General features: G+C 38.3%; 1 protein-coding gene across 3 annotated transcripts in view; it reads right to left on the bottom strand.

The window, feature by feature from the left end:
- Positions 1-351: 351 nt before the first annotated feature.
- The window catches only part of LOC137979382 (uncharacterized), a 40,949-nt gene continuing 29,622 nt past the window's right edge, over positions 352-11,678 (bottom strand). Inside the window, exons 1-2 of one of the 3 annotated variants that reach the window (XM_068826636.1) lie at positions 10,235-10,356; positions 352-1,951 (exon numbers count right to left, since the gene is read on the bottom strand). In XM_068826636.1, coding sequence (XP_068682737.1) covers positions 802-1,929 — 1,128 coding nt within the window. In that variant the 5' untranslated portion in view covers positions 1,930-1,951; positions 10,235-10,356 and the 3' untranslated portion in view covers positions 352-801. Of the gene's footprint in view, positions 1,952-9,630; positions 9,713-10,234; positions 10,357-11,678 lie in introns of those variants that run through there. The other 2 variants (XM_068826634.1, XM_068826635.1) reach the window with 2 other exon arrangements.

Below are 11,678 nucleotides of genomic sequence, written 5' to 3'. Positions count from 1 at the left end.
CGTTTTCTTTTGTTTCAGTGGAAAAACAGGGTAGGGTTGTACCTCTTGTTGAACACTATATTTCATTGGCTGTATAGTGTCGTACTATCTATTGTTTTCTGTGCTAAATCCAATTATTATCTTTGTTCGTTCTATTGTTGTTTTGACCAATCCTGAAGCCCGTTCAATGAGGTACGACACGACCCGGAAAATCAAGGTTACTGATCACGTGAGTGAAAACACTCTGTTGTTTTCACTATTCTAAAAGTTGAGAGATTGATTGCCTAGTATGGGAGTGTATTTAGGAGTTCACCCAGCATCATCCGAGTTATGGTAATTTGTTTCAAGAAAAACAAGAACTTATGCACAGACTTTGGAACCTTTGTCAGTCAATTCTGTAACAGAGGTGTTAGGAAATAAAGCTTTTCTTTCTCGGTATTCACGTCGCACAATTGAAACGCAAATTCATTAAACATACAAAGTAAAGAACACGAGATAATGTAGAAGATTAATAAATAAACAATCATGTCAGTCTCAGTTGCGCGATAGTCCGTAAGCGAGGTCTTTAACAAAATGTACCACCTCAAGCATTATTAGCTTTGACGGAAAAACTGCCAGTTCAAATCGACAGCTATTTTAAATTAGGCATAATTCTGCAATACTCCTATTTGATATAAGCCCTTTAGTTTGATTTTATCTCAGTAGGATGAATCTGCAAAACCACGACACGTTATTTCGGACAGAAAACGTCACAAAAAGGATATTTTCCTATTATCTTCTCATTTGTGTCAGATACAACACCAAGCGACACATTTTTGAATTTTATCGTTGGATTCCACGCCTTTGTACCTCCTCTTCAAGCCGCTCCAAAACATCTCTACCCATTCCCCCTACTTTTTCAAAAGCCCAAAGGGTGTCCTTGAGATTTTCATTCGTAAATCCATAAAGGTTGTTCAATTGGAGAATTTGACCTTCCAAAGCCTTGAATAAACGCTTACTGCCTTGATTGGCTACAGCAAACGACCACAACAGCTTTGCTATGTCACGTCCCTTGTTGATAGTTGAATGACCTCTGCGAAACAATTCTGCTTCAATGTTCTTAAACAATTTGTCCGCTTGGATTCCTTTTTTGGCAAATGACCAAGCAATATCAGCCAAGTCAATGATCATAAACGCTGAAAAGTCATAAGACAAAACATATTGCAAAAAAAACTGATATAGTTCAGGAGATCCACTCCCTGTAGCCGCAAATGCAACAAGGACCTGAACAAGACCACGGCGATCGAAGTCAGCAATGTGCAATTCTCCTTGTAATATAGACTTCTGCATTTCTATAAAAAGATTGCATTCTTCCCAGTCCATATTTGAAAATCCCCAAGCAATTTGACTCAAACTTCGGTCATCAAAAGAACCCAGTCCACGCGAAATGATTTCGTTCTCACACGCCTTGATGATCGGGTGGTCACATACTTTGATCTTACCCAAGGACCATGCAACAATTGCAAGTTCACGATTTTGGAGCAGGGAAATGCTATCGGCAATACAATCAAGAAGCCTAATAACGACACTTGCTGAATGATCAGATGATTCTCGTTCCAGCCGTGACATTTCACTTTTCTTTCCATACACAGTTCTGCCTAGTTGTGACAAAAGAAATGCCATGGACTTTGCACTCAAGGATTCGTTAAATACCTTCAGTAGTTCAGAGACTGAATGTTTCTGCTCAGGCTTCAATATGATGTGGTCTGATGTACCAGAAGTACAATCTGCTGAAGGATTGATCAAAAGGCTACTTTTCAGCCCAGTTAGCAATGCAGCTTTTGAAGGAGACTGCCATGATTTTGCAGACTTTGACGGTATCAACTTGAACAGCCAAGGGTTCAAAGACTTGGCAGACACGTAAAGGAGATGTCTCCTCTTAACCAAGGAAAAGGTAACAAGCTTCAGCATGGTATAATCCTTTCCAACGTTTCTGTTAAAAAAAAAAACACACACACACACACACAATGAAATCCTTTTGATATAACACAATAAGCAGTCCAAGTCGTTCTAGTCTTGCGACTAGCGTCCCCAAGTGCCGTCGTAAATTACAAAATGGCGTTTTGAAAACGCTAGTTTTGACGGTTGCAGAGAGGAAACCCCGACCTTCAGGAGGGTAAATAAAATTCTTGGACTATGTTTTACAACTAATAATTGAGTTAACAAACTCAACACACTGTTTGGACACAAACTCTCTGAACGGTGAGAAGCTTGTCAAGGAGTATTAAACATCAAAGAGAACAACAGATACTTGTTTATGTGTACAATACATCGAAGCATAAAGTCTACAAATACCTATTTTACCTTCAAATGCCACTGCATAACCATTTAAATTCCGTTTTCCGTGAATCTTCCATTACATGTGTTTCATGTGAACCTAGGCAGTTACCGGTACTAGCTTTAAAATAACTGGTTCCTGGTTAACCCAATTCATTACTGAGACTCAACGGAGCGAAGATTTTTTTACACTACTCATTAACACGAAGACAAATAGCTTTGGATTTTTTAACAATATGTCGTTTTAATCTAACCCAAAATCATTCAGATAGTCAAAACTTCTATTTACGACCCATTCCCTCCGCTTTTTCTTTGTCAGCACTGATTTGCGATACTTCATGTTCACATGTTCATAAGTTGTTTTTACATCTCACAGATGTTTAGATTTTCAATTACAAACTCTGTTTGGATTGGCCATTCTACCTCACTGTGTAAAATAGTTCACCCAGAAGTCAAAATAGATACGTTTCGTTTCTGAGGAAACAAAACAAAAACTCGAAAAATGAAGATCCCCGCCCCAGAAAAAAATACTTATCAAACCGTAAATGGCAAAACACATAATTTCTGTGGTCAGTCACGGCAACGGCCAGTGAGTCCATTCTTGTGAATTAACTGGGGGTCTTTGTTTTCGGTCATCGTTTTCAATATATTGACCTGAGTATGTGGAAAACGAACACCGTGCGGTAATTCCGCGAAAAGTACTCACCGGCCATTGTAAACAACAGAAATTATGTGATGTGCTATTTACGGTTTTGATAAGTATGTTATCTAGAGGTCTTTATTTTCTGGGTCTTCGGTCTTCGTTTTCTACACATACCAAGATTCGAATCTACCTCCACTCATAACTTGCGATCAGGTCCTGAATTGAGCATCGCTCTCATGTCCTCTATCTTGTGTCGGCGCACGCTACAGTTGGGTTTGATACAAAAACTAAGTGACACTGGAAATTTGTGCAAAACGCAACTGTTTGTGAAAACTGCTTTTTGGCCGTGTTTTGAGTACTTTTGCAGCAGAAACCGTAACAAGTTTATCCGAACAAGATTATCAGGAGGTTAAAAGCTAAGTGACACTGGAAATTTGCGATTATGAGAAGGTCAATATGTAAGTGACACCATTGGCAGCCCAAGCTCGCGTCACTACAGACAACGGTTGAGAATTTAAACGCGTTATAAGACTTTGTATGGGAAATAAAATACCGTCGATTATGAAGCCTAAAAAATGCTCAAGCTCCAAAAGGCACAAGAATACACCAGAGTTGAGTCATTTTTATTCATTTTATTGAATGAACGTTAAATTGAGCATTTTTTAGGCTTCATAATCGACGGTATTTTATTTCCCATACAAAGTCTTACAACGCGTTTAAATTCTCAACGGCTGTCTGTAGTGACGCGAGCTTGGGCTGCCTATGGTTATAGCTGCATTATTTTTAAGCGAGCACAAACATGCATGTGTTTCAGTATGTTATAGTCTTCCTATTGTCTTGTTAATTTCTTATCTAGGTCGCATAGAGACATAATAACCATTTCTGTACTATTGTATTCTTCTCTTTGACGAACGCATTCAGAGCAACAGAGAGAATCATAGAATGACGGTAGTTGACGCTTCTGAAACAAAAACAGTTCCCTCAACCTGAATAAATGAAGATTGTTTTATTAAGAGTTATCAAATCAATGTATCTTGGTTTAAAAAAATCACATAATTGCCCAATGATCGACCGTACCTCTCGCTTGACAGTACTGACCTTCATGGTGGTATATACTTAAACACACAGTACAGTTTGGAAAGCTCACACTTCAGTCTCCATTATAAATAAGACAAAAACAGGTTGCTCCTTTTAATCTTACAGAGAATGGAGCGATTTGAAGCGTTACAACACTTGTACTTCATGAGCATACGATTTCAAATTACATGTAAGCTTGATTAATTCAAATTGAATTTTTCTTATACAATAATCACAGATTAATGTATGAGTGGTTTAAAAAAAATTCAAGTGAAACTGCATGAATTGGTATCCATACTTATTAATATAATTTCTGAGCTGAATAAAGAGTTTCCAGCAATCTGATTGGTTGACCAGTTCATCGTTTGATACTACATTCACCAATTATTGCAAGCCAATTATACTGACTGAACCCCCATTGCAATACAGTAATTTGATATGCCCTGGTGCAATATAATATTGAAATGCATCTCAAAATCTGGTATACTACACAATGCCGTGCTCTGAAGGAACTCCCCACATTGACCTGAGGTGACCAATTTTTGGCTCCAGGTGACGAGGAAATGATACTGGTCTCTTAGCCAGGCATCAAATGAGAACCCCATTAAGCAAAACGAAAAACTAAATTATAACACAATGACTAGCTTCAGTTCATTGTTTTTATAAAGTGCAGCTTGGAATTATTCTTTTGTGTGAGACTGGAAGAACAGTGTTACATCAAGGTGATCAGTTAACTGAATTCGTCTATTGATCTTCCACAGTATCTGTCACTGACAATAAATTATTGCTTGGATCAAGCTGGATGGGTTCTGAACATCTTTCTCAGAGCAGATGTGAGATTACAGTGTATTTGGCCTTGTCGCTTCATGCATTAAACTTGGGGTTAGATAAATGAACTTAAAAAGTTCCCAATTCTGTGCTCCTTCCTTTTGGCTGACACATATCTAGGGTCAAGGTTGGGTGATAGGCCAACCACCTGTTTCCTCTAGGCCTTTTGTCCCTTCATGATGCTGAGAACAACTAACTTATAGTGAATTGTAAATACTATATACCATATATTAATAGACCACCATAGTTTAAACTTCAGTCAGGCTCTATATCCCCTTTTCAAATGTTGGCTGATTAGAGTGTAATGTGAAGTGCTAAGTATCTACCCCATATGAACCATGTGAGCGTTAGCCCTACTGATGGAAATGGGCCCACACAAGGACAGAGAAAAACCATTCCTAAAAAAAGGATGAACTTCAGATAGCTAACTTCTGACTTTGAGTTGAGTGTGTAAGATATATTTACATGTATATGTATTTTACATTACATTGCATTTTTGTTAATAATTAACAATATATTTATGTTAGATCTCAAAACCCGCTGGAAGCATGTAATAAAAGTTGTCATATATCTAGGAAAACAAGATCACCAATGACTGACATTCTGTTGAAATTGCAGATAACATTTTTTCCAGTGGATAATCATAATTAGCTAACCAGTGTTTAAATACCTCTCATCCACTAAACAAAGATATCTACCAATATACTGTATGCCTATCAAACATGGAGCCAACAATAAACAGCCAAATAAGTTAATTTAATTATAAAAATGGCTCCAATGATAACTAAGTAATCTTTCAAAATTAACGCAAAATTACTTGGTTTCACTGTCCCAATGTTCCATCGCAGAATGCAAAAAAAGAATTAGCTATGCAGCTTGCAAGTTACACTAAAAAAATCGGTTTCATGATAAATTAAAATAATTATGCAAGTTCAAACTAAAGGTAGTTAAAATGGCAAGAGGAGTTTAGAAAAAAAGACACAACATAAATGTCAAATTTTGCTCTAGGCTATCCTTATAAAAATGTTAACTTCAAATGTAAACTATCACAGAAACATTTGAGGGAAGACATTAAAGTGCCCCTAACCCTTCAACTTATTTTTTTGGGGGTATATTTTGACAACTTTCAAGAACTCATTTTCGGAAAACATTTTCACAAATATTGAATCCTTATTTTTTTACAAGCGCTTGAAGTGAGTGAAATTTGTAATTTTCTGCGCGCTATAAGCCCCGCTGGACAAATTATTCTCTCGTGGGCTCGTTAGGAACAAGCCAATGAGAAGCGTCCGATATCGAACACTTTTTTTTAGCTGTGACGTAAGAAAAGGACACCATTCCATAACATAAGAGTGCGAGTTCGAAGATTATTTGTAAAAACTTACAATTGATCTGAAAATATGTCCTCTTCTAAAGAGTTTTTCGACTCAAGTACGGAAGAGTATCTTTCGGACGATTCGGAATGCCAGGATTTTCAAGAAATAGAGACGGAGCAACAAGAAAATCAAGAACTTTTATCACAAAGTTCAACTGCCGGCAAAGAATCAGACAGCGAATTGCAAGCCTATATGGACGAGCCTCTCACTGATGAAGAATGGCTCAAAAATTATTAACAGCAAAAAGAAGAAAAAAACAAGCAAGAAGAAGTTCTTAAGAAGCGGCTAGCAGACGAAACCAGCGGACTTCAGCCCTTGGCTCGCTATCAGAAGGAATCTTATGCATGCCGATTCCTTTTTGTTTATTGTTAGAGTTGCTGCATCCATAAACCACGCACGTTTCAACCATTTTCTCTGTGTTCTCCGCTAATCTTCAAACATCCCAACAACTCAAGCTTGCACGATGTCCTTTTCTTACGTCACGCTTGATACTTTGGCTGAGTAGGGGACTAATGCGAACGATAGGTGAAAAAATAGTCAAGACCACCTCCACTTTCAGCGCTCGTAAAAAAAGCCCGGATTCAACATTTTTGAATTACCTAATCACATTACAATCCTACTAATCAAATTACAATGACTTCCTAAACCATGACACAATATGATTCCTACAAGAAAGAAATATTATATATTATAATCCATCAAATATTTTCGCTCGCGCGCGATTGGTCTAAACGCGTCACGTGGGCGAATATTCCCCAGCTAAAACTGGGGAATATCCGAGGATATTCCCCAATGATATTCCCCAATTTTTAAAACCGACTTCAAGGATTCAAGTCTCACATTAAAATTAATGTTAGGATGGCAGAACGGTTTGCTTTCGTAACAGAAGAAGAGATAAACCTGCTGGTCGATAGAGCGGTACCAGAAAACACCAAAAAATCCACTTCATACGCTGTTAACGTTTTTGACGGTAAGCTGTTTGTAAATCGTATCCGCCACTTGTATCCACACAATTAAAAAAATATGTTTTCCTTTCACTGAAATATTGTACTTTTAACTGAAGCGAAGTCTGTTCGAAATTTTGGAAATGAATATTGAATGACGCGGTTTTGGAAGCCAATTGAGAAACTTTGACATGTTGACATATGACGGACGGGCAGATCCCGCTTGTTGCGAAAAATATTTGAAGGATAATAAACACAATAGCCTTAATTTGGCTTTAAAAATATGCTCGGATATTTGTCCTCCCAACAACTCAAGCTTGCACAATGCCCTTTTCTTACGTCACGCTCGATACTTTGGCCGAGTGGGGGACTAATGCGAACGATAGGTGAAAAAATAGTCAAGACCACCTCCACTTTCAGCGCTCGTAAAAAAAGCCCGGATTCAATATTTTTGAATTACCTAATCACATTACAATCCTACTAATCAAATTACAATGACTTCCTAAACCAAATTACAGTTAATTGTCCATTTACGTTTAAATTTATCCAAGGTATTATTTTTAATATTAATGTATTTTTCAGTTTCAAACTTATTTTTAATCTTATGCTTTAGGCCAATTATTTCTGGTAACATGCTTGTCCTTCTGCAGTCCCACAGGTATAACTTAGCTATCAGTAACAAATAGTTTAGCAAGGGGCGTTTTGAATCTACAATTCCTATTATGACATCTTTTAAAGTAAGGGAAACATGTTCTTTTGAGATAGAATGAAAATAAAATTCAAACTCTTTCCAAAAAGTGTGCGAGTATAAACAGTCGAAAAAGAAGTGGCTGAGGGTTTCGGGATGAGACTTACAAAAGGAACAGTTGTCGTCTGTGGCAAATCCTATCTTGTATAATTTGGTATTAGTATATAATATAGAGTTAAGGACCTTGTACTGAAAGGCTCTAATATATGGTTCACAGCAAACAGAATGTGATAGAATATATGCTTTCTGCATTTCGTCACCGGTTAGGTCAAATTCATGTTTTAGAGTTAGTCCCCCGCTAGGAAATTGTGCTTTTTTGCTCAGCAGCAGCGAGTAATAATCCTTTGACTTCTTTTTTAAGACATTAAAAACCTTGTCATTAATCTTTAACTTACGATCTTGACTGCTCCAGATTTGTTGAACTATGCAGTTTTGATGATAAAACGATTATCAATGCTGCATATAGAAGAGGATGGTCAAAGATGAAAGGCAATTTATGATGAAAACAGTTACTGCAAAACACATCCATTTTGGAAGTGTTTACATGACAAACCTCATGGGAATGGTGAGCATGCACAGTTTGGCATTTTGCAAGTTAACCCTGGGAAGTTAACTACTGTTTAAAAAAAAAAAATTTTTTAAGTATTGCATTTATTGCGTATTTTACAGATCAACATGGGCGTATTTTGGGTATATTGTGATGCATTGCTTATTTACAACAAGCCGGAGATTTATGATGCTCTGTGACTACAAATTTTGTTCCAAACAAGATATAATTTAACAGTAAACAACCAATCAATCATCTTTCAAATGCCACCTTATGGAATGATACTTCTGTTGAGCGAAAATGGCTCTTATATATATTCAAATCTGTATAATTAAGCTAATGTGTAAAGTACAAATCCAGCATTGCTGCTACTAATGCATGGGAATAGTTCATCAATTACAGACATAACAGCCTCCTTATTTTGCAACCCACTTCTTCCATGCTAATACAATACCAAAAATTTTAGAATACTCCCACTCCAGATAGAGAAACCTAATTTTCTTTCTCCAAATTAAGAAACAAGAACAGGATTTCAAAGAACCTTGGCACATTTGGTCCCTCAAGCTCCCTACACAAATGCATCACATTTTCCACACAGCAAGATGGTGACTATTAGCTACTTTTAAGTTTTATACACTATCCCACCTCCTCCAAAAGATGAGCATACACAGCAGCTGCAAAGAAGCAGCAAACTATTTCATGTGCCTCACACATGAACACTGTGCAAGAATTTTCTTTTAAAGAGAAGCTAATTCCTAAATCCTTTTTGGTGCTGTTTTAGACCTGCACCATACTACCATTTGTCGCTGACATCCCATTCACACCTAAAGCACACTCATCCGGCATCCACTCTCAGGTGGGAAGGGTTAATTAAAAGGGACATAGTTTATGTTGTTGACCTAGTACACACCTAAACACCCCAGATTAGATCAGCGAGTGACAGCGTGAGGAAGGGGGAATGTTGGAATTTTCAATTGGTCGGCGCATAAAGCGATTTTCATCGATTTAGTTTGTTATTTCACAATCGTCAGTTGAAAGGAGTTTGGCTCAAAAGTCACTTCAACTGTATTTGAAACAGTTTCAGAATCTGATCAAGAGGAGACACAAAAGTGAAACCTCAGAACGATCAGTATGCAACTGTGAACACTTGAAATATCAGGGCCTACACGTCCTACCTGATGCTTTTATCGTGGATTTCGGAATTGTGTTCCAAACCTCCAGCCTTCCAGTTTTAAAATGGTTGCTCATGGACAGATGAATACTTCATTTATGGAAACACATATTGTACCCACACAGATGCATAGCCGACCCCACCCCCCCCCCCCCCCAACTCTCCCCTTAGGGTGAGCCACGACGGAAACCTGAAGCGAACGTTTTGCATCGATACCAAGAGGCTATGTCAGGTTATTTTAGGGTGTTTTATACGGTAAATCTTTAGTTAATCACGAATTAAAAAGTCGACATCATAAAAAAGATGCAGACTTAACAGAAACGACTTTTGTCAGGCTATTTGCCATAAACTTGAAAAAAGTCGGGTCGACCTTTTTAATGATTATCGAAATGCAATCTGTTTCAATCCTGTCCATTTGAGTCCATCCATCCTTTTCTTCCTTTTTCTCTTTTTAAGTTTTAAGTGGTTATTGCGATGTTTTATTCTAGTTTTTGGCATCGTGCAGGTGGGTGTCATGAAATTACATTATTTTGCGTGACATAGGGCTACCCTCTTTAACAATATAAATTTGGTAGTGAGGAGACCAGATAAATGGGAAAACAGCTCACCTCCGGTTTGCGTCCGCGGGTCAAATACGTCGCTTGCTTAAGCCCCGTGAAAACGGACGCAACAACTCCCAAACACAGCTAGGAGTTGTTGGTTCTGCAGATGTTGGATGGAGTTAGCTGTTGTGCGCAAGCGGACAAAACAACTCCCACCAATGTAAGGACGTGCAGTGCATTATGGGAAGGATACGACCCATAAGACTTTATAAACTTACAACATTGGGCTTCAACATGTTAATGCCTTGCTATGAGACCATACGTTATGCGCATGCGTGGCCCTAACAATGCCGGAAGAGCTGTTCAAACGGATCCAACGTTGTTGCGCAACGATTCGTCGATCACGGAACAAAAGAAAATGCTATTTCTGACAGTTGTAGCCTGCGAAATTGGCAGAAATTATATTTTGCCGGCACGGACCAGAGGACTGGGTCCTGTTGTGTGCTGGGGATTATGAGTATTATGTCGTACAAATAGTGAACCGTAAGGGATTTGTATCAGTCTAGGTTCAGCTTTCTTCGCCTACTGTTTTGGTTAACTTTTCCCCTTAGCCTCCATGAGGTAGTGGCACTTGCATAGGGTTTGGAGAATACGTTCCCTCATTTTTAAGGGGTCAGTACCATCAAGTATGTTATCGTATTGTTATGCTGGAGCGGAGTTTGTCAGTATGCATATGGTAAGGAAAATAAACCGGCTTGTGGCGCTTCCTGTCCTACATGCCCAAGTATCTACGCAGTTGTGATGTGATTGAGTTAGTTGTGTTGTGTCTGGTTGGGTAGTGAAGTCAAAATTGTTGGGAGTCGTTGGCTCAAAAGTTAGACCAGCTTCAAACTCCAAACAACATGAAACAGGGTGTGGCAAATGGACGCGACACGTCAAGAATGTTGCGTCCGTTTGCACAGGGCTTTATGCTCCCTATAAAATTGAGGCACAAATAGCATGTTACAAAAGGAATGACATGGATGGACTACCTTTTGAATATGATAAACTCAGCCGCTTTTAAACTATGCGTAGTTAGTGTGATTACTTCTGAAGCGGGGGTTCTAAAACACAGGTCACATTCCACAGGTCGCTCGTTGCAGGTCATTGTTTTACCTTTTAGAAAGTAACCCTAACCCTCAATTTGGCTACCCTATGCTTAAGGTTGGTTTTTAGGCCTAGGGTTAGCCAAATTGAGGGTTTGGGTTACTTTCCAAAAGGTAAAACAATGGCCTGCAACGAGTGACCTGTGTTTTAGACCCGCTGCCGGCCGATCTAAAGCTTCTGAAGTCAAAAACAATTAAGATGGGATGACATTTAACATGGAAACTAAAAACAAAATAATGATACAAGGCTGATTGTACGGCTGTTAGGATATATATTTTTTTGTCTTCGCAATATTTCGTCCGGCATGGCGTGACTTTTCTTCAGGGATCTAAATCATTTGCCGTTACAATTTTTTGAAATTCAA

This window comes from Montipora foliosa, chromosome 12, assembly GCF_036669935.1.
Source record: "Montipora foliosa isolate CH-2021 chromosome 12, ASM3666993v2, whole genome shotgun sequence".
NCBI classification, from domain to species: domain Eukaryota; kingdom Metazoa; phylum Cnidaria; class Anthozoa; order Scleractinia; family Acroporidae; genus Montipora; species Montipora foliosa.
The sequence above is the reverse complement of the archived record's forward strand: the minus strand, read 5'-3'. Positions and strand labels throughout refer to the sequence as shown.